The sequence below is a fragment of the Ursus arctos genome, unplaced genomic scaffold, assembly GCF_023065955.2.
Source record: "Ursus arctos isolate Adak ecotype North America unplaced genomic scaffold, UrsArc2.0 scaffold_3, whole genome shotgun sequence".
NCBI classification, from domain to species: domain Eukaryota; kingdom Metazoa; phylum Chordata; class Mammalia; order Carnivora; family Ursidae; genus Ursus; species Ursus arctos.
Genome location: NW_026622985.1, coordinates 85,317,026 through 85,344,797, shown reverse-complemented (window position 1 = coordinate 85,344,797; position 27,772 = coordinate 85,317,026). Strand labels below are relative to the sequence as shown.

Here is a 27,772-nt window from a genome sequence, read left to right as displayed (position 1 = left end):
AAAAACAGAGTCTCTCTGTGGAAGCCCAGTCCCCCAATCCCGGAGAGAGTCGAATTAGCAGAGGTCCCAATTCCTGTCCCCCCCCCTCCCCCGCAAGAGGCCGCCTCTGCCTCCACCCTTCTGGGGCGGGAGAGGGCATCTGTGCACTTCCGCCAAGGGAAGGGGGGTACGAACTATATCTTCGCACTGGGAGGACCAGTACTGGCATACCTGTAGCTCCCGGGGTCCCATTGGGTTTGGGGACAACGTTTCACCTTTTGGGAAGAAAAGATGTGCTGGAAGACACTGCTGCTTCTGCTATTGTGTTACGATGCCCAGGCTACTGTGTCCCACAGGTGGAGCAGGGGTAAGTTGCTTTCTATTTGTCTGTTTGATGTTCATTACTCTTTCTTAAATACAATTAGGAATTTGGGGGGCAAAGAGTAAGGTGGTAGAAGGAAATTAGAAGCCCTGTACTCCCCCCTTTTATTTCCTCTCTGCCAGTTGCTTTATGCTTCTTGACATGTTAGAAGGTGCTAGAAGCTGATGAGGGATGGGACACTGAAAATTATCAAAGCCGCGGAGGGTACTCGGTCGAGGTGAAGAACACAGAGGGCATGCCTTTCTGACATGCCAGAGCTAAGTCATCTTTGCTTCCAAGACCGTGAGCAGGCTCCCTTGAGCACCCCCTATCCCTAGCTGCCACCACCAGGCAGGGCATATGAAGAGCAGGTACCAGGACTGACGCTAGTATCATGGGACTGGGGGTGCTGGGGTGCAAAAGGCCTGTTACCTGGGGGACCCCGACCAGGGGCCCTGGGCACTGGCTGTCCACATGGAGGTCTCCATGCTGCTCTGAGCAGGGGTGGACACATCTTTCCAGCTGGAGAGAGCTCGCCCAGTGGCAGGAGAGGAAGAGTGACCCTTCAGCATTCACTCAGGTGTACGTCAGACAGCTACTTCCACCCGCCCTGCGGTCCACCTCGGAAAGGAGGGAGCCCGGCAAGGCTGTTCCCTCATGGCTGCCGTCCTCTCCCATGGGACCCCGTGGCATCTTTTCTCTATGCCCAGGAGTGGCTCCTGTTGGCAGACACTGGTGGCGTGTCCAGCCAATCAGAGTTGATCACCGTTGGGGACTGAGGGAGGAGTAGTGTGGACCACTCCATGCAGCAGAGCTCAACTCAGCCCTTTCCACTGCCTAAAGTCAACAGAAGTCTGTCTCCCCAGAAGCACTGGAAAAAGAAGGCAGGCTCACAGGTGTTTCTAGAGAGCCAAAAGAGGGCACAGACTGGCATGGCGGGAGGGGTGGCTGTGGGGCTGAGCCTCCAGGTTCTCAAGGAGAGTGCGGGGGAAGGAAGGAGCGGCCAGTGTGGACCAGAGCAAATGAATCTGACATGGGTGGGGAGCGAAAACCATTCCTTATTCATTATTTGGGTTTTATGCCCTCATTTTTAAGCCTGAGATCAATGATTTGCCAATTCTCTGAGCTGAGCTGTGAAATGATTGTTACCCAGAGGCAAATAATTAATGGAGCATTTTCCTTTTCTTCTGAGAACATCACACAACCCCCCTCCCTGCTCGTGATGTGCACAAACTTTGGAGGCAACATTTAGGAGAGCAAAAAGACCTTGGCATTACATTTTGGTCATTTAGCCCTGTGTGCTACTGGGGTCCTTCCCTAATTTGCTAATACCCACCCTTCCAATGCACAGGCTGTTAGAAAGCCGAATGAGATAATTGGATTTGTAACAAGGCTGTAAACACCATAGCCACGTCATGGGCAATCCTGCAGGAAACTCAAAGATTTAAGCTCTGCCTCTCATTGGCTGTGTGATGTCTGGCAAGGCTCTGAACCTCTCTGAGCTTCGGTTCACAAACGAGTCCCATATTAACAATAACAGAGCTTATCTTCACTGCGTGTGGTGAGGGTCATAATTCAAAATGTAAATAAAATGCTTTGTAAACGGTGAAGAAGCTTATCAAAGTGAATTATTACCTATCACTTAAACCAAAGAAAAAAGTTTCATGGAAGAAAGTTTGAGGTTCCCACTCAGCAGAAGGTTCTATAGCAACGTCCGAGAAGCCAATGCCCTGTCCACCCCCTTCCTGGGGAAGGTCGGGCCCCTAAATAATAATAACAAATCTGTCTGGAGACAGGAAGCCAACACAGCTGGAACAGAGGCTATGGTGAGGCGGCTTTGTTAAGTGCTAGATTAGCGGTTCCCGGCAGAGTCAACCAGTGATAGAGTCCCTCCAACCATCATCAAAAGTCTTCCACGTAGTTGATTTTTTTTTTCATTTTTAACATTTTTTCCTAATTATAAAAGGAATACTCAGTCGCCATTTTTTAAAGATGGAATGGGAGTCACACCCAAATAAAAAACAATTTTTCCAAATGTACTTAACTGTTCCTTTCGTCTTCATCCTTACCCCAACCCCGCCCCCAGCGCCAGGCCTCATTTAGAAGAATTCCCTGTAGGAACAGCCTGAGGGCGACCTCTCCCAGCAGGGTCCTCCCCCTCTGCCCACGAAGCCCCCCTCCACGCCCCCTTCACCCCGCCTTTATCGCCCCTCCCCCACCAGCACCCTGGCCTCCACCCTCCCCCGTCCCCTGCCCCCAAGTGGAAATGTAGAAATAAACCCAAAAGGAACACACCCTGCTGTCAGGACGGCCTTTTTCCTACCATTCTCGGGGCCTCTCCCTAGAAGCGCTCTCTAGGATTCCGCCCTGGGAGGCAGCTTTCCACACCAGCCCAGCCGGATCCCCGCTCCAGCCGCAGGGACTTCACAGAGACCCGATGACTCACCTGTGGTTAGCGGGGCCAGCCGGAAGCCGGACACACCTGGCCCAAGCCCCCAGGTCCTGCTGTCCTGCTGGACCACTTGGGGGGCTGAGGGGAACTAACCAGCCTTTAAAAAAAGAGAAAAAAGAAAAAAAAGAAATGTATGTATTACATACTAGAACTGTTTTTATTAAGTACATGTAAATTATTCTTTTTAAAAGCAAGTTAATAGGGAAGGATGGCCCTTCAGTTATAAATTCAGACATAAATTCAGGTGGAATTTATGTCATTTTCAGGAGTCCCTTTCAGAGTTGTGTGTGTTTTCAGGCATGAAGGGAAGGGCCTGTGATCAGTGTTCAGTAAGTACTGGCTAACAGGACTGAGCACAGCCCCGTGGCCCCAGTGAGTCCCCGGGGCAGGTGCCCTTCTGACCATCCACAGGTGAGGAAACTAGAAGATGGGCAAGCAGTCGAGAAGCCCCAGATCACTCAGCTGGAAGACTAGAGCTGGAGGTTGTCACCCACCCCACTTCTGCGGCATCAGAGCCTGGCTGTCCTCCCTCATCCCCTCCCCACCCCTTGGGTGCTCCCTGCTCCCTGGCCCTAGGCTCCCTGGGGTGGGGATGGGGGGCAGTCTGACCCTTTCAGAACCACTCCCAGAGGACCCCAACCCACGGGGCCAAGATCCTGGCTCCCTCAGAATGTCACTGCGTTCCTGAAGGGTTGGCCCGGGAGCAGAAAAGTAAATGACATCAGTAAGATCTCACAAAAGATCTTTCATAAATGAGAGTTTTCCCTTTCCACACCCATCACCATTTCCATTGAGTTGCTTCAACTGTATTGTTAAAAATATCGTAGTTTGGCTCAATATGGTGTGCAGTTTGAATCCTTTCCAACAAGCTCTTTGGTACAAATGCTGTGTAGTTATGTGGGAACCATGGTTAGCCTTAATACCATTCTGTTCTATTAAACATATTTGGAAGATTGCAGGGAGGAAGAATTTTATCCCAGATTACAAAAAGTCAACGAGAAGGTCAGGCTGCAAAGACAGGCTCTTCCATTTAAGGAGACTTATGTCTGTATGTATGGACAAGAAAGCTTGGACAGGCTAAGGTGTGGGGGAGACAGGTGGCAGCTTTGACTGAGATCACTAAAAGTAGCTTCTCCCAGGCAGGAAGACAGGCTCCTCAGAGAATAAGGGAGGGGGCGGTAGAGACAGGAGATCACATCTACATTTTGATAATTAGCCAGCACCTGGAACTAAAAATAAGTTCTAGAATCATCCTGTTAGGAAGAGAAGAATTTAGGGGCAGCTGGGTGGTTCATTCTGTTAAGCATCTGACTCATGATTTCGGCTTAGGTCTTGATCTCAGGGTAGTGAGTTCAAGCCCCGCCTTGGGCTCCACACTGGGCGTGGAGCCTATTAAAAAAAAAAGGGAGGGGAGAAAAGGATTTAGTAAAGCACTCTGTTTGAAAAGAATGGGGTTTAGTGACAAGGGTAGTTAATGTGTTTCTATGAGATCATCTACTCCTAGTTGAGAGCAGAATACTGTGCACTGGGAATACAGCATCAAACAGAACAGACAGGACCCCATGCCCTCCGGAAGCTGACATCCTAGTGAGGGAAACAGACATAAACACATATATAAGTAAGACATCTGGTTCGTTTGCTGACAATAAATTAGGGACACAGTATAAGGGATTATACTTTTAAATACAGAAATCAGGGAAGCTGTCCCTAAAGAGGTGACTAAAGGCCTGAAGGAAACATGGGAGTAAGCCATGCAATCCCTGGAGAAAGTATTCCAGGCAGAGGAAGCAGAAGTGCAAAGGCCCTGTGGCAGAAGCATACCTCGTGTGCTTACGGAGCAGTGAAGGGGCCTGTGGCTGGGGTGGCAGGAGCCAGGGGAGAATTACAGGCTCAGGGAGGCAGGAAGAAGGCAAATCATGTAGCATCTGGTAGCCATTTGATGATCTTTGGCATTTACTCTGAGTGATAGGGAAAGCTACTGAGGGTTCTGGACAAAGGAGGGACAGCATCTGACCTGTTTTCACAAAAGCACTTTAGTCGTATTAAGAATAGAATGATGCGGCTCCTGGGTGGCTCCGTCAGTTAAGCATCCGACTCTTGATTTTGGCTCAGGTCATGATCTGAGGGTCGTGAGTTCAAGACCCACACTGGGCTCTGGGCTCAGCAGGGAGTCTGCTTGAGATTCTCTCTCCCTCTCCCTCTGCTCGCACATGCTCTCTCTCTCTCCCCCCCCCCAAATAAATGAATAAATTAAAAGAAAAAAAAGAATAGAACGAGGGTGGGAGCCAAGATTGGAAGCTAAGACAACTTTAGGGGAGGCGCTCAAGCCTTGAACCGGGAGTCTAGCGGAGATGTTGCAAGCAGTAGACGGATTCCAGATATATTCTGAAGGTGGAGCCGGCAAGCTTGCTGGTTGGTTGGGTGTGTGATGTGAAAGAGGAAAATCAATGATGTCTCCAAGGTCTCTGGCCTGAGCAACTGAGAGAGATGCGGAAGACTATAGCCAGCAGGGTGGGTGTGCTGGGGAGCAGTGTTTGTATGTGTGCAGTATGTGTGTTTGTGTGGTATGTGTGGTGTATGTGCATACGTGTGCATGTGTGTGTGGTGGGGGTGTATGGTGTGTGCGTGTGTGTGTGCACGCTTTGGGGTTGGGACTGAGTCTGGGGTCAGGAGAGGCATCTATTACAAATGGGCAGGGAGAGGCCTGCAGGTGGCCGGGTGGCCGGCCGTCTGGCCTGGAGTGCGAAGCTGAAAGTCAGACAGAAGCAGCGTTCCTGCTGGTGTGAAAGATCCAGTAGTGAGGGGGAAATGAAAGACGCAGGAGAGAACAGAGGCCAGGTGGGAAGGTTGGGTGCCATCTTCCTGGGCGACGTCACTCGTGCGCAGGGAGAAGTCGGCTCCAGGGGGGCGCGTGGGCACAGTGACAGAGAAGTCAGAGTTTAAGGACAGGATGCAGGCAGCCGCTTTAAGGAAAGAGTAGAAGGTGTGAGACCAAGCAGGAGGAACCAGGAAATCCGGGTTGCGGTCGCGCAGCGTGGAAAGGCTCCTGTGTGCGGGATGACCGTGAACTCAGAATGAGAACATGTAACAGGGTTGTGTTTTGTTCCGGCCACATTCGGGTGCACAGGTGCAGTGGTGGACAGGTGACAGGATGGGCTGTGACTTGGCCAAGTGATTGCAGAGGAATAAAGAGGGAGCAAGGGAGCTGAGGGTCTATGTAGGAGAGTGACCATGGGGCTGCAGTAATGTGACCTTGCATATCATAGGGTTATAAACCAAAGTTAGAGAATTTTTAAGATTATGTGCGGTAAGGGGCACCTGGATGGCTCAGTCAGTTAAGCGACCGACTTGATTTCGGCTCAGGTCATGTCTCGGGGTCGTGGGATTGAGCCCTGTGTCGGGCTCTGCTCTGGGCATGGAGTCTGCTTCAAATTCTCTCTCCCTCTCCCTCCACCCCTCCCCCTGCTCACGTGCACTCTCTCTCTTAAAAAAAAAATTACGTGTGGTTCATTTCAGAATATGTTTTATACCAAATGCATTCATTCATAATTAACTACACTATCTTTCCTGAGCCCAGTCTTCAGGCCGGTACACCTCGGAAAAGATAGCATTGTTCTCCCTATCAGTGAGATAGGGCTTGGGAGCCTGCGAGGTCTGGATTTAATCTCAGTCCTACGGCAAACAAATTGAGGGGCCTAGGGCAAGTTTCTTAACCTCCACGTTTCTTCATCTCTGAATTGGCGTGTTAGTGCCCACCCCCCAAGGCGCACGTGGAAAGCACGGCGCACACTGACCAGCACACAGTGGGCTCACGCGTGGTGACGGTATCTGAACTTCACATTCTAACAACTTTGGTGTGCGGTCTATATGCATCTCTCAGCAGAAGATACGGACAGGGGGCACCTGGGTGGCTCAGTTGTTAAGCTTCTGCCTTTGGCTCAGGTCATGATCCCAGGGTCCTGAGATCGAGGCCCGCATCGGGCTCCCTCCTCGGCGGGAAGCCTGCTTCTCCCTCTTCCACTCCCCCTGCTTGTGCTCCCTCTCTCACTGCCTCTCTCTCTATCAAATAAATAAATAAAATCTTAAAAAAAAAGAAGAAGAAGAAGAGGAGGAGGAGGAAGAAGAAGAAGAAGAAGATGCGGACAGAACACGCCCCAACACAGGACTCTCGAATCTCTGGATCCGGATCTGGTTCCCGGACAGGATCAGTGCATGTCCATGACCTTTAGCAAGTGAATCCTTTGTTCTCTGCTGATCTGTCCAATGTACCATAAACCCTCAATTTCCCCCCACAAGGCTCATATGTCCAGGGAGTTGGGGAGGAGGGGAGAAGCTCACGGTCTCCCTGCCCTGAGACTAGCTGTGCAGCAGATGTTCGTGCTGGGAGACATGGAAGCCTCTAGGGTCCCCTGGTCACCCTAAGTGGTCCTCGTGGACACATTCACATCCTGAAGAAAAATAGCTGGGGAGCAGGCTGGCTGCAGAATGTTGGAGTGGAGAAGAAGAAAACAAACTGGCCCAGTTTTACATCAAGCAAAAGGCACATGAAGTCAGTATCTTGACACACCTGTCCCCATAGCCTTCTTGCCTGGGGCTCCATGCTCAGATGGCACCATAAGGAGGACGTGGGGCCCTTCTGCCCGTCTCTGGCCTCCCACACTGTTCCCCTCTGTCCCCTCTCTCAGGGAAGGTGCCGACACTAATGGCCATCCAGTGGGGAGCCCTCATATCTCCCCATCAGCCTGGTGGAGGCTGTGCTGCCCCAAGTGGTTTACTCATCACCCACAGTGAGCGGGAAGCCAAACTTATAATAACCTCCATACAGGTAGGCGACGAGCTGGCAGGACAGGAGAAACCCCAACAAAGCCTCAAGAGTCTCCATGGGTGTTTTGGTTTTGTGAGGCTTTTTGAAGATCCCTGGCTCATCTTTATTGTTTTTAAGATTTTTTAAAAGATTTTATTTACTTATTTATTTATTTGGCAAAGAGAGAGAGCACAAGCAGGAGGAGCAGCGGAAGGAGAGGGAGAAGCAGACTCCCTGCTGAGCAGAGAGCCCAACATGGGGCTCAATCCCAGGGCCCTGAGATCATGACCTGAGCTGAAGGCAGATGCTTAACCCACTGAGCCAGCCAGGCACCTCCCAAAATCCCTTGCTCATCTTTAAACTCATCCCCACATATATACCGAGCCTTCCCTTGAAGCCCAGCGTTATGCAGACATCGAGGTCAAGCAGGGGAAGCATAAACTTCCTCCCTCGCTCCCAGGGGCTGGCCATCCTGACAAGCACTTTGGGGTGACAGACGGCAAGACGTGAAATGTGGGGACAGGATGCAGAAGGCATAAGGAGTTAGAGAAAGGACACTGGTGGGCAGCGGGGTTGCGGGAAAGGCTTCCTGGGGAAGCAAGGCTGTGTGTCTAACCCCGCGGGAGCAAGTCTAGTTTAAAGCTTTGCACATACAGCCTCTGGGAGCTGGTCAGCTCTCACGTGGGCCATTTGCCTTCTGGCAGAGTCCAGCCTTCACTGTTGTAGACCAGAACATCGGGAGTGACTGTATATTTAACCTTTTACCCAAATGTTTTGCCAGGGACCAGACATAGCTTATTTCTCGCCCCCACTCCCACCTCTAGCAACTCCTTGAAGGTGAATCTATCCTCTGTAGGCCTCACTTCGTTTCCAGAGAGTCAGACCTGGGCCTCTCAGATGTCTGGCACCGGCTGGCTGCGTTTCCACACCCAGGGCAGTAGGAAAGCACCTGCCTGACACACGGTCCAAGCAGCTGTGGCAATGGGCAGGGCTCCGGCAGAAGGTGGTGGAAGCATGTGGCGCAGGAGAACAAGAAGGGAAGGGTCCATCTTTCAGATTTCTGTGCCCCCCCCACACACACTTTCTGGGGCAATGATCGGTCTCCTGTCTAGAGGCTGAAGCTATTTCTGATCTTCCCCAATTGTGTCATCACTTTAAAAAGAATCAGAATAAGGACTTAGAAACAATAGTTTCTTCATTATTAAGCTGAGCTTTGAATCTGGAAGCATTTTCTTCCCCATTCTTTGAGAATTCAGGGTCCACTTGGGGTGTGTGTGTTAAAGGAGCGTTGGCGTTCACCAGGAGACAGTTAAGCCGTAAAGAACTTCCTGGAAGGCGGCCATCCCAAGTCTGAGATGACAGGAAGCTGAAAGGGCTCCATGCCCAGAGCATTCATCCTCTCCTATCCCCTTCACCTGCTGGGGTATGAATTTTTTTTAAGGGAACAACACCTGTAATTTCACAATAAGAATGGAATCCCAGGACAAGAATTAAAGAAGTTGCTCTCGGATCCTATCCTGAGAATGGGATTTCATCCACCCTTTCATGGTAAGAAGAAAAGAAGGGTGCGCAGAAAGAGGCAGGTCACATCTCGGTCTAGAACCGGGTCAGCCCGGCTTACCAGGCTCTGCTGGGGGCACAGAAACACGAAACCATATTTATCCTAGCCCGGGAGGAACCTGTGGTATAGATAATGAGTTACAGAGTAAGCAGTAGGAGAGCAATACGACATCCAACCAGCTTTTTCCGCGAAGTAGGAGATGCCTACCAGTGAGCTTTTCCCAAAATGTCCTTTACACTGAAGATGTTTCATTTGTATCACTTCCGATAGAAAACCTTCCAAAACGCTTATGCAGTGCCCTGCCTTCTTTAACCAGAGGACACTGGACATCACTAGACTCCTGACGGTTCCAAGGGCACCATTATCAAGAGCTGTCGTGTATGGTTATACAATTTGTGGGTCGCACAAATTCAGGGGGCGCGACTTTGCCTCCAAGTCTCTTGGACTTTTACAGTTAGTTGCCAGGCTTCTAGCACATCACAATCAAGTGTCTTGAAGAAGATGCATCTTTTTTTTTTTTAAATCAGCGGACAGCGGCGTGACCAGTCACGCCTGCACAGTGCCCTGGTACAAGGTGGCGCTGTGGGGTGAACAGGGCTGTCTGCTCCCACCCAACACGATCCTGGAGAACTACAATTTGTCGTGATTATTCCCATACTCTGCAATAGTCGGTCTTCTTCTTCACCTGTCCTCTGTCGGTTCCTAATTCGGCTACCCCCCTACCTCTAGCAGCTCATCCATCTTCCTCCAGCTACAACTTCTAAATGCAGTCACCAAGGAGTAACATTGACAAGTCATTGACTTCATACCCAATGCATCTCTAAGTCAGCCAGCCCTTGGGGGAAGCCCTGAGCTTGGCTGCCCGCACTCTTGGGGCCAGGCATCAGGGTCTGTGGCAGCTCCTTTCCTGTACTTTGTCACCTGTATTCAGATTCTTGGCCGCTATATCTCAGATGGTCGGGGACAAGCCAGAAGTCCGATCCTCTGATTAAAAGGGTTGTCAATAAATATAAACCAGACCGTCCTATTGACAAAGGGAGCAGTATTATTAGAGAACTCATCTGTTGAATTTGGGAGGGTGGGGAGGGTTGTCGATTTGCTCATGTCTGTTTTATTTTGTTTTACATAAATTCCCTAGGGTATACATACCCCTAGACATACGTATTTTTCAAAACTTTCTGGGATGATTCTGGTGAGCAGCCAGGTTTGAAATCGTTGGTCTGAAATAGTAACATCTGACATGCCTGGGAGTGCTCAGGAACACACCAGAGTCGTCTGTCAGCTCTCCCCGCTTCATGGCCACCGCCACCTGGACTCAGTCACACTCCGGACTGGCTGGCCGGCCTCCAGGCCATGTGCACAGTGCAGCCCCTCAAGCTAACTCTGGTTTTTTGCAGCCGTGCTCTTTCCTGCTGCCCATCGGCCAAAGCGATCCTCATCAATGCCCTTGAACCCTGTCCTGCAGAGCTCCCTGGAGGAAGTCGAACTGCTCTATGAGGTAGGCAGAAGGGAAAGTGGTCAATTCAAGTCATGCAAAAGGCGCTGCACCTTCTCTCTGTTTTTTGGAAAAGGGACCTAAGCTCCGGAGGGACTGGTCTAGACTACGTTGTGGGTTCATCGCATCCTGCCCGTCCCAGAGTCAGGTCTTCCTCGTATCTCCTCTCCTTTACCACACGCCAGGACAGGGAATGATGGCATCAGGAGTTCAGTTGAGGCAAAATCAGAGATTTCCGTTGGGCCCCGAGGAGCCACCACGAGCACCCAAGCAGCAGAGTAGGGCAACATTCCCAAGCAGAGGCTTTGAGGCAGGGCTGGTCAGGAGTGTTCAGGCAATGCCACGCCAGGTGTCTGAGCAGAGGCATGTCTCCAGGAACTGCATGCTGGGATAGCTCCATTTCTGATGGGCTGGGGCCACCTCGAAGCTCTCTTCCTCTGCCTTACTCTCCTGGGCCACTAAGACCCCACTCGTTCTCCAAACTGCAGGTAAATTCCCCAAGGCTGCTTGGACTGGTTCCATGATAAAATTCCACATTCAAGATCTGAGCTGTCATTCGGTTCTGCCCCCATCCGCTGTGTGACCTCATGTCAGCCGCCATGGCTCTTTGGGCCTGAATCTCCTCCATTGTTAAAGGAGGAACTACGATGATCTCCAAAATTCCCCTCCTGCCTTGACATCCTCTCACATCTTCCATGTACCAGAACTGTCTGGCTGAGACACAGCCTACTGCAGCCAAGCCGTTGAGCTGGGGGAAGGGGAAGAGATTTCCAATCCTGCCATGGGGAACAAACTTTGCCAAGTCTTGAACTTGGGAGTCACATGAACAGATCTGTTCTCGAAAGATAGCAGACAGTAGCATGGGGGATGGATTAGAGCCAGGAGGAGTCAGAGACAGAGAGGAAAGTTAGAACTCTGAGTGCGAGAGGTATTTTTGAGGTTCCTGGAAGAGCTCTACTTTTTAAGAACAGGTGAGAAACAAGGACAAATCTCTGTATCCCACTTAATTCCTAGCACAATTTTCTGCATTCTTCGAATTCAGCTTCTGATTTTAAATTACCCAAAATAGTCAGTTTGTGCTCTAGAAGATCTTTGCTGGGTGGAAGGGAGGAAGGGAAGCAGGGACTAGCGCGTGGGTCCAGGCCTCTAGTCACAATAAGCAGTCCTTGAAATAGTGGCTTTGTACCAGGCACCGTATTAGATGCTGTCCTCATTTGTCTTACTTACTTCTCACAATATCCCAGTGAAGTACTGTTGTCACTAATCGTCTCACAGAGGAGGGAATGAGGCTTAGAGAAGTTAAGTAACTCATCCAGGGTTACACAGCTAGTGGGAAATCGAAACTGGAGACGCAGCAGCCTCCCTAAATGCACGTACGTGAGAATGAACACACTGATGTCCTCAACGATGCCCGAATGCTTCATGTCTTTCCACGTCCCATGTCTCTCTCCAGTTCCTGCTGGCTGAACTTGACATCAGCCCTGACCTGCAGATCTCCATCAAGGACGAGGAGCTCGCCTCCTTGAGGAAGGCCTCTGACTTCCGCATCATCTGCAATGACGTGATCCCCAAGCGCATCCCGGACATCCGCCGGCTGAGCGCCAGCCTCTCCAGCCACCCTGGCATCCTCAAGAAAGAGGACTTCGAAAGGACAGCGCTGACCCTGGCCTACACGGCCTACCGCACAGCCCTGTCCCAAGGGCATCAGAAGGACATCTGGGCCCAGTCCTTCCGTAGCCTCTTCCAGGCCCTGCGGCATGACCTGATGCGGTCCTCAGGCCCCAGAGTGACTCCCTGAGAGACTGGCGCACAGCAGGGACCAGCACACACAGTAACCTGAATACTCTTCATTCTCTACTCCGTTTACAGAGCCCAGCGACAAAGCACATGCCACCAGCTCAGAGTAGCAGAGGTAAAATAAATGATGCCATGTTCTTTGCCCCTGGTAGATTCCTCACAAGCCCATCTGATTCAGGTCATGGTGTGACCTGGGCTGGAAGAAGGGGCTAGGGTGGGAATTCGAGAAGCCTCCAAAGGCCAAATGATTGGCCTGGTGATATGTAGGAGTCTCAGCCACGCTTCAACACCAAGCAACTGCCACAAACACCCGAGCGTGAGCACAGGGCTAGAGGAGACGACGCAGAGGTTTGGGCATGGTGGGAAGATGGGGGACAGACATCACGCTGTGAGGTTGATCGAACATCTTCCCGAAGGTTCTATAGTAAGAGATTTAAAAACAAAAAACAAAACAAAACAAAAAACCCAACCAACCTAGAGCTATAGCCAAATAAATACATTGTTGGTCAAAGATATACTTCTCACCTTTTCCAAAAGTCACCAAGAAGAATCAGTTAGAAAATCAGTAATTTTATGACCTATATGTCTTGATTCTTCTTCTCTGGAAGCTGATCTAATACGGAGGAGAAACATGAAGGGGGTCCACAGAAAGCCTGCAAACAGTCCTGCTTGGTCTTCTGAACAGAGAAAGCAAGCTAATGCGGAGAGGGTCACCCTCATCACACTAATGAAGAGGTGGCACCAACGGCCATGTCTATCCAAATGCTGAAAATCATTCAGCATCATCGGAAAATGAGGTGCTCCAAGTAAAAGTGATTTTCGGATGACAGGATTTCCCCTTTCAAATGCCAGAACTTTCCTTTGAGCAATATTGACCTGGCACCTTTTTAAACTCTACATACGAAACACCTTAAGCTTTTATTCAGTATCTTTGAAACATCCTGATGAAGGAGCTGGATTAAAATAACCTCTAAGATTGCTCTAACTCTGAAATTTCCATGCCCATCGAGCTAAGTGTGAGCTATTACAGGGAGGAGAGCAGGACCTACGGGGTCTGCTGGACTGTTTGCCCCAATCCTGGAAGGCCCAAGGCTTTGCTAATTCTGTGTGTGCTGTGAGCTCTTCAGCTGCCTTCTTCACTGTGAGGCTGTAAGATGCACTCTTCTTTCTTGCCAACATAACCCACCCTTCGCAATGTGTTCTTTTTTAGCTGCTATCACCTGCTATCACACAAGACGGCTAGGCTTGTTATAATTCTATGTTAAATTCTATGTTAAATATGAGTTAATAGATGAAGATCTCCACTAGCAGAAAAGCACTGGGCTCTTGAACAGACTCCCCACCAGCTCAGAGATCTTTCTACCTCTCCTAGATTGACGGCTGGGTTTTGGAGGCTAACGTTGCAAGAGGTCTAACCTTTGAATGAGTGAGACCTTATCAGGCTAAATTTGATTCTGAAATGGGTATTTAACTGTTGTCATTTGATGATGCCTGAAGCTGCTCTGCATTTCTTAAAAACTTTGAATAAATGATTGCTGAGCAGCACAAGCTGTATGATCAGCTTGGAGAAATAGCAGGATGGAGGAAGAAGGTGGTCATCATCAGAGAAGAATACAGCTTGGCATCCTCATGTTCTTGGATTCAGAAGATTAATAGCTGTCGGTCTCTCTGGTTCTCATTCCCTGGTTATACTTCTCCCTACCTTCCTCAAATGCAGTCTCTGATACTTGCTTTTTGTTCAGTTTTTCCCTTTTTAATATTACGTGTTCTCTATGACATGGTCACTAAGCTGGTCTCTTTATTTTAGTTGGTGTCTCTTCTGCTCTATCTTTGGGCCCAATTTTGATTATCTTTGTATCCACTTCTTAGAGACCTCTCCCAGTGCTTTTTGGCTGACATTTGCTCACTCGAGCTCTGCCTGCCTGCACTCTGACGCTCACTGTCTTTCTGCCCCCTTTGGGTATCACTGTCTGACTCAAACAAAGGTCAATGTACAGGGTCAGGATTTCCCAAAAGGCAGATGAGCCTCATGGTCTGCCTTCACTATTTGTACTTTCCCTGAATGAGGGGTGGGGAGGAGGTGAGACAGGCCTCAACCCTTCGACATTGTGCAATAGCCCAACCTCAGTGTCTCACATCCCACCCCAGGGCTCCGCCCCCATCGGGAAGGATCTGAGCGCTTTCTTCCAGTCAGTGGGTGGGAAGACCACCCTGTAGGCCCTGCCTTCCATGTTATGATATACCTGGCTGCTCTGAGGGGTAGGAGATCCATGAATGGGAGGATGGTTCCCAGGACCAGTGGTAATTCACTCACCCTGCTGCAAAAAACTGAAGGCATTTGCGTAGTCATCAATCGGGGCCCATATTTATGCGGCAGTCCATGACTGGAAAAAAAAAAAGAGAAACAAGAAGGGCATGACTTTTTTAAAGACAAATGAAAATTCCATTTTTACTAACTAGATGACATTATTAATGACTATTTTAGGCTGACTACAAATTGACTGTTGACCCACAAGAACAGTTTATATTAATAACTTCATTTACATGCAAAATCAAATATAACACTCACCACCACCACCCCAAGACACAACCCTTGCTCAATGAACAGTAAAGTAGTAGACTGGACAGAAACAGACTGTCCCATCTTGACTCATGAATACCGCTCTGCAACACCATGATCACAACTGGGTCACATTTTGTCATATGTACACAGAGACAGAATAATCTAGGGTGTAGTGTCTGTCATGGAAATTTGCCTGTAACCTATGGAACTTATGGAAATTTGCCTGTAACTTATGGAATTTGCCTGTAACTAATTCTGCCATCTCTATACTGCTGGAGACTTTTAGGATCTAAAAATTCTGGAACCGTCTTCTAGAGTTGGCACCTTCATGGCTTCCTCTGGTGTCACTCAAGAGACATCGAAAAACATCTATGTGCTGAAACTTCCAATCCTCTGTCATCTCACCTTGAATCGAAAAGAGAACCACCTCACTGATAAATCGGTCAGAAGATATTTCCACAGGTGAACTAGTCCAAAATCAAGCGTCTGTCAAATGTCTTTACGTGGCGCCCCTTAGCTTCCTAACTCATTTTAACGTCTTACATTTTTTTAAATTGTGGTAAAAAAAACCGCAACGTGAAATTCACCATCTGAATGTCTAAGTGCACAGTATAATAGTGTCAGCTCCATGCACACTGTGGTATGACAGATCTCCAGAACTTTTCATCTTGCAAAAAAATGATACCTCTGGAACAACTCCCCTCCCCCCCTCCCCCACAGTGCCTGGCAACTGCCTTTCTACTTTCTGTTACTAAGAGTTTGACTACTTTAGATACCTCATCTAAGTGAAACCTGCCTTCTATTTCTCAAGTCTAGTATTCCGGAAAATGTTTTCTTCATCTAAAAAATGGATAGAGTCCTGAAGAAGAACTACTGGTCTTAACTGTGTCGCTCACCCTACCTAATTTTATTTAACAATTATTCACTTAACAGTGTAATAAAAACGTCATGATCGAGTTTACTAGGCTCCGTGGAATCTTTGTTATGTCAGATTATCTCACCAAGGAATTTGAAGTGGTCTAGGGGTTGAACGGGGGATGTTGATTTCTGCAGCTGTTTAATTATTTTCCACCCTCTTTAATATCTGCCACCCAAAACATCCCACCTGTGGTCTTGTTCATTGTGAGTTTCAAAATCAGCACAAGAATGAGGCACAAATGTAGTAAATATGGTAGCCAGTCTTTCACATACATTTAAAGAGACGGGTCATCATAGCCCATCCTGCAATGGCAAGACAGCCTCGAAGGGAACCTCGACTGTCCATTATTGCACCTGCCTTAGAAGTCAGGAAGAACTGGTTTTCTGGAGTCGCTTCTCCAGTCTCTTTACGTTTAGCCTGGGGATCATTTCCAACTGCAGACCTTGCATTCTTGCATTCTGTGAATTCAAGAAAAACACAACACGGGTAACCTTATCCACATGCCCCTTCTGAGAAAAGAGGCTAACAGCTTCTCCCGATCTCTAAGCAGCAGAAATTGCAGAGTGCAGCAGCTGCTAAGGCCCTGACCCTGAACTTGTCAACTTCTTCCCTGCCCTCCCACCTCCTTCCTCCTTGCATACTGGCCAAAGGAAGCTCCCTGCTTCTTTTTTGGTAAAGAGCCCCAGAGAGGAGCATTTGAGCACCTACTCCAGTCAAGAAAGACCACTGACATCTGGACTCCAACGGCCTTTGCAATGAGACCGGCATCTAGACTTTTCTAGAGAGGTAGCTACCCTTCCCATTCTCTCTAAGAAAGGTCTGGGGTCTTTCTTATAGGCTGACACCCTCTGCTGAACCCAGGTGCTTCGGTATTCACTCAGACGCTGAAGTAAACGATCTTTGTCATCAGGGAAGTCCGAAGGGCTTGCTATGGTACACTCTGGAGGCAAATTTCTCCAGAACCATTAAACCCATCTTCCTATGGACTAGGTTCGCGAGTGCTCTCCCAGGAAAAGCTCCGCTTAAGTGGGATTATGTTTCCGATGATAATCATCACTCCAGCCCCTAGGATGTTTGAGAAACAAAAATAAACTTTGCAAGTTGCCTAGGTTCTGCGGACTCGGCGGCCCCTGCTGGGACCAATCCTGGACTGCCTCTGGAAGAGAGACTGCCTCAATCTCTCCGCCCTCCTGATTGGCTTTGAGGCAGGGGCGGGGCCACTGCGGGGTCCGGCTCCCCATAGGTGAAGCAAAGTTAAGGTGGGCCTCCGGCAAGATTTTTGTCCGGTGACAAGCAGGGAAAGTGTTGGGGATTTTTTTTTTCTGCTTTGGAGGCCCAGGTTCAAGACAAATTAAAGTGGGAAACCAATTGGAAGGAAAGAAATTTGAACCGAGTTCAGGTGCCAGGTCCTAGGAGAGAAGACCAGCCCTGTTTGAAGTCTGCATCCGCCGCTGACCAACTTGGGGGCCTGGGTTAAGGGAAGGGGGTACAGCAAGCACAGGTGGGAGAGAAACCGGTACTGCCCCGAACAGGCCATCAGAGAGAGCAAAAATGATGGAGGGCACTAGCCCGTGCGCTGGGTATTTTTAATTGGTGAAAGCCTTTACATGATTTCTTCGAGCCTCACCACCAGCAGCAGAGCGGTGCCTTTGATTGATTAGGGGGACTTTCTGCAGAGCCCCACAATGAAGTTTCTCTACTTCTAATCAAGCGAAGGGGGAGCCCACTATGCTTCCAATCAGCCTCCTCTCCTGGTCCCTTGCTGCTGGGCGTAAAACGATGCTCACCAATCCCACCTAAACCAGGAGGCAAGGAGCCCAGGCTTTTGTGCACACAGGAGCTGTCACTGGCCTCCTTTTCTGCCCCCAAGACAAGAGAGGACTCTTGGAAGCCGAGAAGGGTTGCAGAAGTCTTTCTGGACTGAGCCGAGCGTGGTGAGGAGTGAAGGCCCCTGGCGGCCGGCGGGAGGCGGGAGGGGGGCGCCGAGGGCCACCATGGGCCTGCTCAAGGGCCTCCTCCGGGCAAGAAACCTGCTGCTCGTCATCTTCGTGCCTCTCCTGCTGCTGCCGCTGCCCGTGCTCCACCCCAGCAGCGTGAGTACCGCTCGTCCCTTCCTGTCCCTGCGGGCCGGCCAAGCCGGCCGTCGGGCGCGAGGGCAGGGAGGGCAGGGGGGCCGAGGGATGGGGTGCAGGGCAGCTCCTCCACAGGCTTTGCTCCCGGGCTCAAGACATGGACAGATCTTTCTGGGGGAGGCTCCAATGCTTTCTTTCCCCACACTGCCGCTTTCGTCCCTCCGCCCCTCTCCCGGGGCCCCCGACCGGGTGGCCCCCCAGCCAGGGGTGAGGTTGGCGGGGCGGCTGAACCAGCTGAGGGGTGCTACACCGGCCTCGGGCCGCCGGAACGGCGCGGGGGCCACGCGCTGTGCCCCTGAGCAGAGGGACACGCTGCTGGGCCGGGCTCAACTGGGTCACCATGTGACCAGCTCTCTGTGAGGGAGCTGGAGAGCAGGGAGGCCTCCCAGTAAGGACAAGGGGGGGGGAGTGCGGCGGGGGGGGGGGGGGCGGGGAGTCCCACGGGGGCTCCTCTGCACCCACCAGGGTCTGTGGTTCCGATAACCACACTTTGAAATGCAATCGCTGAAGTCCCTCTGAACTTGACGTTGAAAGCAGAGGTTGGCATCTTGCCCCAGTCCCATGCACATGGCCCTTTGATCATTTGTATCCTCTGTGTTTTCTTCTCTGTGCTCTTGAAGGAGAGAGACATTCAACCAAGCGATAAAAAAGAAATAAGAGCCCCCAACTCTAGACCATGACCCAATTTTTGATGGGGTTTGCATGAGCAGAGATGCCAAAGCTTTGGCTTTGCCTTCTGCTGGCTTCTCAGACCTTCACTGGCCTCCCTTCCCTTCCTGTCTCCTTCCTCCTCCCCCTCCTCCTCCTCCTCCTCCTTCTCCTCTCCCTTCTCCCCTCCTCCTCACCCTCCTCCTCTTAGGGGCTTTACCCCTTGTCCTGCAGGCACTACCCTTGAGACTTCAGGAAAAATAAGCTAAGAGAGGTTAATCATGTTTGTGGGACGACGGGAAGAGATTTTCCAGGCAGCTCCCCGAGTATCTTGGTAACCAACATTGAGTTATAAAGTTAAATAGAGGGGATTAGAATGGCCCGTCTTAAAAACAAACTGGCTTCAATCTTTACTAGAATAAATACCCCAGAGTGCCAGGGAGACGCTGATTAAGAGCAGGCTGGGATTAGCAGACAGTGATTGCTGCCGACAGTTTTCCTAGGGCTCACTCTGTCCAAATGGGCTGATTGGTTTTTCTTTCTTTCTTTTTTTTCAAGGTTTGTTGTTGTTGTTTTTTTTACCCAATGTCTGATGCACTTAAGGGAACGTTCACCAGAGATACAGTGCCCTCTTCTCCATGGCAGTATGAGGCACCTCTGTGTCCCCCTAAGTCAGCCCCATCTTTGGGGACCATGACTCTAGGGTGTGGGTTGCTTACTTTTCATTCTGAGGCCCTGGCTTTGAACTTCTCAGTCACCACTGCCTAGTAAGAAGTATTCACAAGAAGAAGAAGAAAAAAATAATAACGAGTTATTGAAGTAGGCAAAATAATCTATAAATTTGATGGAAGACAGGTGTTATTTAAAAAAGAAGAGAAAAAATCTTAAATAAAAAAAGGAGAGTAAAGGAAGAGCAGGTGAGCCTCTGCTCTGTTTGGATCTGTACATAATCTTTGAAGAGATTTTTACAGCTGCTTACTGAGACCAAGGGACACTGCCCTTTCTTGGCCTAGCTCCTTCTGTCAGACTCAGTTTCACCTTCGAACGGGGTTCCTCCATGGCCACACCAGTGACGTTTAGCGCCAGATAATTCTGTGCTGTGGGGAGGGCTGTCCTGTACATTGAAGGACGTTTAGCCGTATCCCTGGTCTTCACCCATTAGATGCCAGGAGCACACAGCACCCCCCCTCCACTCTGACAGCCCAAAATGTTTCTAGATATTACCCAATACCCCCTGGGCCTGGGATGGGAGGAGGGGCAGGGAAAATCACCCCCGTTAAGAACAAGTGCCTTTTAGGGGCGCCTGGGTGGCTTAGTCCTTAAGCGTCTGCCTTTGGCTCAGGGCGTGATCCTGGGGTTCTGGGATCAAGCCCCACGTCGGGCTCTTCCACCGGGAGCCTGCTTCTTCCTCTCCCACTCCCCCTGCTTGTGTTCCCTCTCTCGCTGGCTGTCTCTCAAATAAACTTAAAAAAAAAAAAAAAAGTACAAGTGCCTTTTAAGACAGTAGACCTAACACTACCTCAGAGCTTCCCAGTCGATGCCCCTGGGTGGCTATTGTGATCCCATAGCCCCGGGGACAGCTAGATGGAGCCCGGCGTGCCCAGTGCCCTCAGAGCTGGACGCGGCTTACTTGCCACTTACCCAGGATGCCCTGCAAAGATGATGTCTCCGTGTGTCACCATGTCAATGAGAGCACTGCTCTTCTTCTAGAATGACATAAAGTCACCTTGAGGTCAGCAGCGCCCACGGGAAGCACAAACCAACACATAGAACGTCTCTCACCCATTCTTACTCCCGAGCGTCAAAATTTTAGGTTCTGATATTTAATTCCTAAACGGACCTGGTTGCCCTGGGCCAAAGCTGAGGGAAGGGACCTGGCCAGAAGTTCCGGGCCTACTGTTCTGATGGTTCTTGGAAAAGACAAGCTACAGCTACATTCTAGGAGGAATTAGAATGACCTTCCCCTTTTTCCTGCTCAGCTCTCTAACACCAGGAGCCCAGACTTGGTCTCCCATGTTACGGAAGAGCAGGGTACAAGAGGGGCTTGTCCATAACCGAGGCCTGCCTCAGTGTCCCTGGCAGGATTAAGGTTACACCCAAGCCCCAAACTAAATTTCAGAAAGGCCTCACAGTCATTTATGACAGCAAATAAACAGACCTCAAACTTCCAGTGAAGTTTGAATGGGACATCACTGAGGTGACAGGACAGCATGGGAAAGGAACAGATGCACATGTCAGTTGGTACGGTCAGGAACCAGCCCCTATGGGGAAATGCCACTTTTGAGCTCCCTCCTTTATTTGTAAACAGAAGCCAAAAAGAACTGACAGTACTATCCTTTAAAGGCACTGCCTGAATATTCATCAGCCCCTACACACCTGCTGACTAGTGGCAGTGATAAGGGGTCGAGGGTTTCCAGAATATTCTCTCCAATAGATAGATAAGAGAAACCTGATAGCCAGCAGAGGAACCCAATTCAGTTCAACTAACATTAACTGAGCCCGCCTGCCAGACACTGGCCAGCTGTGGGGCCCCAGGATTTCTGGAATCAAACCTCACAAAGATTTTGGGGGGTTATCCTTACCCATTGAATTTTGAGAAGTTTTGGAAGGAGCAAAAGGAAGTTCATGTAAATTCCGTGGGTGAACGGGGTGAGAAATATGGAAAGGGCCTCTGGAGGAAGTCTCTTGGCCATTCTTGTGCTCTAAGGAAAGTCCAGGTAAAAATGATGATGGTGGTTTATTCTGTTCTTAATGCTGGATGAAGGGGGCTTGCTGACTTCCTCCAAGCCAACCTATTCTAATTTGGTAACAATAATCACCATCAAAAAGTGTACCTTGACTTACCCACGTCCTCCTAAGTCAAACTAAGATGGTGCCTGGAAGAAAGTTTGTTCTCTCTCTTTCTCTCTCTCATTCTTTCTCTCAGTCTCCCCTTCCCCTCTCCCTTAACCTTAATTTGCGGCCCTGTAATGACAAGAAAGACTAAAGGTTCTCAGGAAGGAATAAGGGCTCTCAGGGAGGGACAGATATCCTGTCCCCTTTATCTTCAGCTGGAGTTAAGACATGCCATTCTGTTTCCCAGGGAAGAGATAGGAATAAGTGGGCTCAAAGGGGCTCAAGGCTTTGAACTTCTTTAAGAAGTTTTATTTCTGTAACGAAGGGGGGGGGTATTTCTCTAAATTGCATTCTTTTCCAATGGAGCCTTTTTTTCTCCCCCTTACTGATTCTGTTGTCTTATCAGCAACTTCCAAAAGTTTTAACTTCTCTCTGATCTTTTGGCCCCAGAGGAAATCTCAGTGGGAGCTACAGTCAACAATTGTTGGGCGCTGTTCCCGTTTCTCAAACCCCAAGGCGGTAATCCATGCATATCAGGAGGGAGCAAGGTCCCATCCAGCCAAGCCGGGTTAATCACTCCTGACGCCCCTCACTGATCATGGCGACCTTTTGTAACTTTTGTGCAAGAGTTTGAGGACGCTTGTTCTGAACCCAAGGGAGAGATAAACAGAACAAGATTTGTCAGGCTCCTTGATCACCAGCCAGCCTCAGGGCAGGTCAGACCTGAGCCCAGATGGTTTAGAAGTATGTATAAATTGAGGAACCCAGAGCCTGCTTGGACCTTCTGTACAGTGGCCCTCCAAGACCATTGTTAAGGCCTTCGGACAGTGACCCTTCCCGAGAGTAAGCCAGTGACCTTTCTCAGTGCCATTAAGCAGCATGGTTCCGAGCAACCAGCATTACTAGAGGCTGAGGTTAAGGAGGGCTGGTTGTTGGTAACAGTGTTGTGCTTTTTTATTCTGTGCACCCCAAAGTTGTACAGCCAGCAAAGTAGAGGGCGTTGGGGAAAACTCTGTAAATTTCCAGGCCTTCCCTTGTAGGTAGATGGTACTTTATTTCCTTTATCAGAGGGATGTTTCCAGGTGCATCAAGCAGGGGGAATGAAGTCCCAGAGCAGTGAGAACCAGACACTGGTAAGGACACGGGTTCTCAACCAGGGACAAATGTCCCCCCAAGGGACATTTAGCAATGTCTAAAGACATTTGTGGCTGTCACAATTGGGAGGTGCTACTGACATCTAGTGGGTAGAGGCCAGGGATGCTGCTAAACCTCTTAATGCCCACAACAGCCACCCCCCAGCATGGAATTCTCCAGCCCCAAAATGGGCCAATCTCAGAGCTCACACGTGACTCGTTACACAGAGGGATCCTAACTTTCAGCGACCCCAAGAACACCTAGCGTCCAATCAACTCGACGCCAAAATACTCTGCTGCCTGTCAAAGCTGTGAACTCCATCTTTAGAGACTCTGATCTTGGGTCTGGACACTGAGTTCATGTCAGTCCCCATCCTGCTCAGTTTCAAGCAGAGCTGGGATCTCCTAAGCCTGGTGGCTTCCCTGCTGCAGACCACGTGCCAGGCTCCAGCCCACCCAGGAGCAGCAATTACTGCACACACCCAAGTACCGGCCCCGCCAAGGATCCACGGCAGTCCCCCCCGCCCCCCCGCCCCACCAAGGCCAGCTCTGCCCCTCCCCGGGCTGTCTCCTGAGGCCCATGTTTGAGTCTGCCTACTGCCTCCGCCCCGGGTCTCATTTGGATTCTCCGCGGCCAGGGCTGTCCCTGTGACTAATCGCCCACTTTCCTCCCCTTCCAGGAGGCTGCGTGTGCTTACGTGTTGATCGTGACTGCTGTGTACTGGGTGTCCGAGGCCGTGCCTCTGGGAGCTGCAGCCCTGGTGCCTGCCTTCCTTTACCCGTTCTTCGGAGTCCTCCGATCCAGCGAGGTTAGACTATTTGTGGCCCAGATCCCTGCTGGGGACCCTACTGGGCCAGTGAAAGAGGGCTCAAGGTGAAGGGAGAATCACAAAGCACTTGGGGGGGGGGGGCGCTTTCTTCACCTTCCAGAACAACCTCTTAGCACTAAGCCTTTGCACCTGCTATTCCAGACCCTGAGTTCCTTTCCCATAACTCTCATCTCCCTCAAACTGCCTCTTTCAGGAAGCCTTACTTGACTGATCACATCCAATTGCTCCTTCCATCTGAAACGCTCTAGGAACTGGGTGGTTAGCATGCTTGTTGACCTTTCTCAGTCTTTTGTATGCCTGCGTAAACTATAAGGCAGTAATCAAAGGTAGGAATCCAGTTTCCCAGGTCTTTGCAATCTCATTATAAACCTGAGCCCATATACAGTAGGTGCTCAATAAATGTTTGCTGACAGAGAGACCTACCATGTTTTCCTGAGTCCTAACAATGTTTTCATCCACTTCCCCTTAAAAAAAAAACACAAAAAAACTCTATTCCTTCTTCCCCAAGTCAAGATTACTGCATATTCTTTCCTTGACTGCTGTCTACCTGGAACCTGCCCTCTCTGTCCACTCTCTCTGTCTGTGGCATTCTTAAAAGCTCAACCAGAAATTGTCAATATCAAGCCCAGGCTGTGGTCAGACTTCAGGGCAAACATTTAACCCTACCACAAACGGGAAAGAAGGAAAACACAACCAGAACCCGGAAGCAAGATGAAAGATGGTCCTCATTCATTAACACCTGGTTCTATTTAGACTCTCGTTATAGCTCCTGGTCTCTGCTTAGAGTTTCTGATAAAGATCGAATGGTAGAGACTAAGGACAGAGGCACAGATGAAAGACAAAAGGGAACTGATGTTTGCAGGCCTACTAGGAATCAGGCACTCTCCCGGAAGTACTATATTAGTTATCTGTTACCCCTGAGATCTCTACAAGGTGGGTGTTAGTATTTCCATTCTACGGATGAGTAAAGAGGCTCAGAGAGTTAAGAAACTCACTCAAAATCTATTTACCTACCACAAGGTAGGAAGTAGCCGAACTGGATTCAAATTCATATCAATTAGATCTCGAAGTCTATATTCTTGCTTGCTCTTCTACCAGATGGACTCAACTAGCCAATGTGTTTGTTTTGTTTGGGGTATTTGAGTTTTTGGGTTTCGTTGTGGTTTTTGTTGCTATCGTTTTACCTGCATTGTTTTTGTTTTTGGATGGGAGGGTTGGTGGCAATGAGTAGCTGTAGTAGCCTTAGCCGTTCCAAAAAGGATGGGACCCCCCCAAGCCATCAGCAGTGCTTTTATTCCCAAGATGGGTACAACACCAATATCCTGGAGACCCTCATAAAAGCCAGCCTGTGACCTGAATCACCAGGCAGTTGCTCCAAAGTGTCCCCTTCTTTTGTGAAAATAAGAATAGGTAGTTTGGTCTGTGTGCCTGCCTAGAAGAACCACCGGCCTTAAACACGACTTTTCCTGAGAAAAGCATTTAAACTTATTCTGCACGTTTCTCTTTAGAAGTGAGAAACCAGGAGCCCATGAGTCGGGGGGTGAATATAGAGGGCAGAGAAAAAAAAAACGACGTGATAGAAAGCATTGAATCTTAACTAACATTTAAAGTGAGCTAACTATTAATTAAAAGATTTCTACCTTTGTATTTCACTACCGGCAGCCCCAAAGCGGACAGTAGATGATGTCCCTATTTCTCCAAGGGCTGCCTGCAGCAGGAATCCTCCAGAGGGGTGACCCAGTCAGTGCCTCAGCACGGTAGAGATGTTGCTAGGCAACCGTTCATCCAAGGGCCCGCCCCTCTGCACAGCCAGGTATGCCAGACCTGTAAGGACAACTGTTGAGTCAGTGGTTTGTGGGGATACCATGACTTTGTGAGGAGAAAAGGAAGACTGTCTGGTGAAGGATTAGGCATTGTTATTGCTGGGGCTGGAGATGGAAAGCACTAGAGGAGCCAGAGGGCAGGTCTTATCATTTGAGGTGAAAAATCGTACCCCATCTTTCTGATGAAGGAGCGGTGGCTGGCAATGATATTTAACAGTTGGGCTACAGGAAGCAGTGTCAGCCAAAAAGAGTCTGTTCAGCTAGCTTTTTCAACTCAGATCAGAGGAAAATGGCGATAAGTATAGGACATGGCTTATGAGCCTTTGTGAGCCATTCAGATTTGCAGACGCACCACCAGCAGCCACACCCCTACACCAGCATGTGCCATGGCTCCCCAGGAAAAGGTAGGCTGGGGGTCTGCAGGAGCCCCTTCTGCAGACAAATCATCTGCGTGTCATTCCCCAAACCCACCTTGTACTTGCCTAGCCTTGCCTTGACTCAAAGTTCTCTCCAATTCCCTCCAACCTTTAAAGTCCTGCCCAATTACCCTCTACAGTGAAGCCTTTCCAAAAGGCTCAGATCCCTTGAGGCGATCTGATGTCTTTAGCCTTCAGGTGGTCCATCAGACACACCTGACATAAACTTTCTGTAGACATGTCCTCTCTCCAAAAAGATTCGCAGTCCCTAGGATTTGTGGTGTCTATGGCCTGGATCCTTGCACTGGCCCTCAGTGAAGAGCTCTTGGTTGCATGGTTTCTGGATGGTGTGCGATAGCGTGCTCTCCACCCAAGGTGTGTGGGTAGGATCAGTATGACTCTAGAACCGTGGCTTTTGTCCCTTGTGGTTCTCATTCAACATCCGGAAAAATATTTCTACCATGGGCCATATGGGGCATTATAGGTACCCTGAAGGTGACAAAAATGAAACACAGAATCTCTGCCCTCCTGAGTTTCCCACTGGCAACTTGGATGTATGCATACAAATGGTTAATTTTTATGGTGATGACTTGACGGTCAGCAGGTGTTAAGAGTCTATTGTGTGCAAAGCTTAGACTTCCTTCTCTCTGTCTTGCTGAGAAGAGATACAAAATGATAGACTCCTGACCTTGAGAAGTTTCTATTCTAAAAGAGAGAAGGCACAAACCAAACAGGAAAACCCAGAAAACCCATGCCATAATGCCTCATTTTCTGGCATGGTGGAAGATTCACCCAATTCCCCAAAAGGGAATGTTCTAGATAAATGAAATTTACCCCACCGAGTGCCCAAACTTTGTTGACCAATTTTTGATTGACATCTTTCTAGAAGGCTTTATAATTCCCCCAGGCTTTTAAACAGAAGTTGTTGACTACAAATGAATTTTTTCTTTGGAGCCTTCACAATTTCCAGGGGAAAAAAAATTCTCAATCAGAGGAGCCAGTGTGGGCTGGATGATGGCACAGCTGAGTAGCCTGAGTGCTGGCTAAACAGCTGAACCTAAAGAATCCTGAGTAACATATTGGCAGTGGACCAGAGAGAGAGCCCAAGGGAAAATACAAAAGGCATGTTACCGCATCTGCAGGTGACTCAAAGCTGGATGGGCCCACTAATGTATGACGACAGAAACAATGCTGACAGGATGAGACAATGGCCTGGAACTGACAAAATGACGTTTAATGGGGATAAATGTTAACAGTGTGTGTGGAAAAGACCTTGGCTTTTATTTGAGTACAGATGTAGCATGAATCATCCATCAGCCCAGTGTGGCTGCCAAAATTTGGGGCATTTACCATACGCCAGGCACTATGGGAGGTCCCTCACATGCTCCCGCGTCACTGAATCCTCTGTACAGCGGTTATTCATTCTGTCTTTACAGAGGAGTTCAGAAATGGAAGCTCAGAGAGGTTAAGGAACTTACTACGGGGTAGAGTCAGGACTTGAACCAGGAGTGTGTGCTCCCAGAATGTGTGCTCTTAACCGCTGGCCAATACATACTGAAGTCCACTGAGTTGATAAATGCCTGTGTCCAGAGCATGAAATTCTAGATCAGGAGCCCATGCAGTGGTGGGTAGCCAAGATGTCCAAAATCTAGAATGCGAGTCACATGGGAAAGAAGAGAAGACTCAAGAGGGACATGATTTCTGGCTTCTGCATCTCAACACATGAGGCTCAGAGGGTCAAACCAGAACCGGAGTCCAAGCACTGCAAGAAAGACCTGCTCCGTGTGAGGGAAGATGCTGGAATGGGCTGCCATGGGGCATCTGGGTATTCCTGTTCCTGGGAATGCAGGCCAGGCGACCCTGTCAGGGACATTAGAGATAGATTTCGTGCCTTGGGAGAGGGGATGGACGCAAAGGGCCCTTTGACTTTGGGACCCTATGACCTTCTTGTTGGCATCCTGGCACTACTTCCCTCTGCTGGTATACAGAGCTCAGGCCTGGACCTGGGGTTTGTTCTTTATTTT

General features: G+C 49.5%; 2 protein-coding genes and 2 long non-coding RNA genes across 4 annotated transcripts in view; 2 read left to right on the top strand and 2 right to left on the bottom strand.

Annotated features, from left to right (window-relative positions):
- LOC113264641 (uncharacterized) overlaps positions 1 to 14,838 on the bottom strand; it is a 192,804-nt gene extending 177,966 nt beyond the window's left edge. The window contains exons 1-2 of the long non-coding RNA XR_006410890.3: positions 14,764 to 14,838; positions 2,787 to 2,889 (exon numbers count right to left, since the gene is read on the bottom strand). This is a non-coding gene — a long non-coding RNA (uncharacterized LOC113264641). The remainder of the gene's footprint in view (positions 1 to 2,786; positions 2,890 to 14,763) is intronic.
- On the top strand, positions 6 to 15,973 carry FAM180A (family with sequence similarity 180 member A). Its single transcript, XM_026511589.4, has 3 exons — positions 6 to 346; positions 10,555 to 10,655; positions 12,106 to 15,973. The coding sequence occupies exons 1-3, from the start codon at positions 271 to 273 to the stop codon at positions 12,448 to 12,450; spliced, it is 522 nt and encodes a 173-aa protein (XP_026367374.1). The 5' UTR covers positions 6 to 270; the 3' UTR covers positions 12,451 to 15,973.
- Positions 15,974 to 16,116: 143 nt separating this feature from the next.
- SLC13A4 (solute carrier family 13 member 4) overlaps positions 16,117 to 27,772 on the top strand; it is a 42,198-nt gene continuing 30,542 nt past the window's right edge. Inside the window, exons 1-2 of the mRNA XM_026511590.4 lie at positions 16,117 to 18,024; positions 23,360 to 23,488. Coding sequence (XP_026367375.1) covers positions 17,926 to 18,024; positions 23,360 to 23,488 — 228 coding nt within the window. The 5' untranslated portion in view covers positions 16,117 to 17,925. The remainder of the gene's footprint in view (positions 18,025 to 23,359; positions 23,489 to 27,772) is intronic.
- LOC130542109 (uncharacterized) lies at positions 16,290 to 19,651 on the bottom strand. Its single transcript, XR_008956425.1, has 3 exons — positions 19,431 to 19,651; positions 18,526 to 18,676; positions 16,290 to 16,389 (listed from the first exon to the last, which is right to left on the bottom strand). It is a non-coding gene; the product is annotated as an uncharacterized LOC130542109 (long non-coding RNA).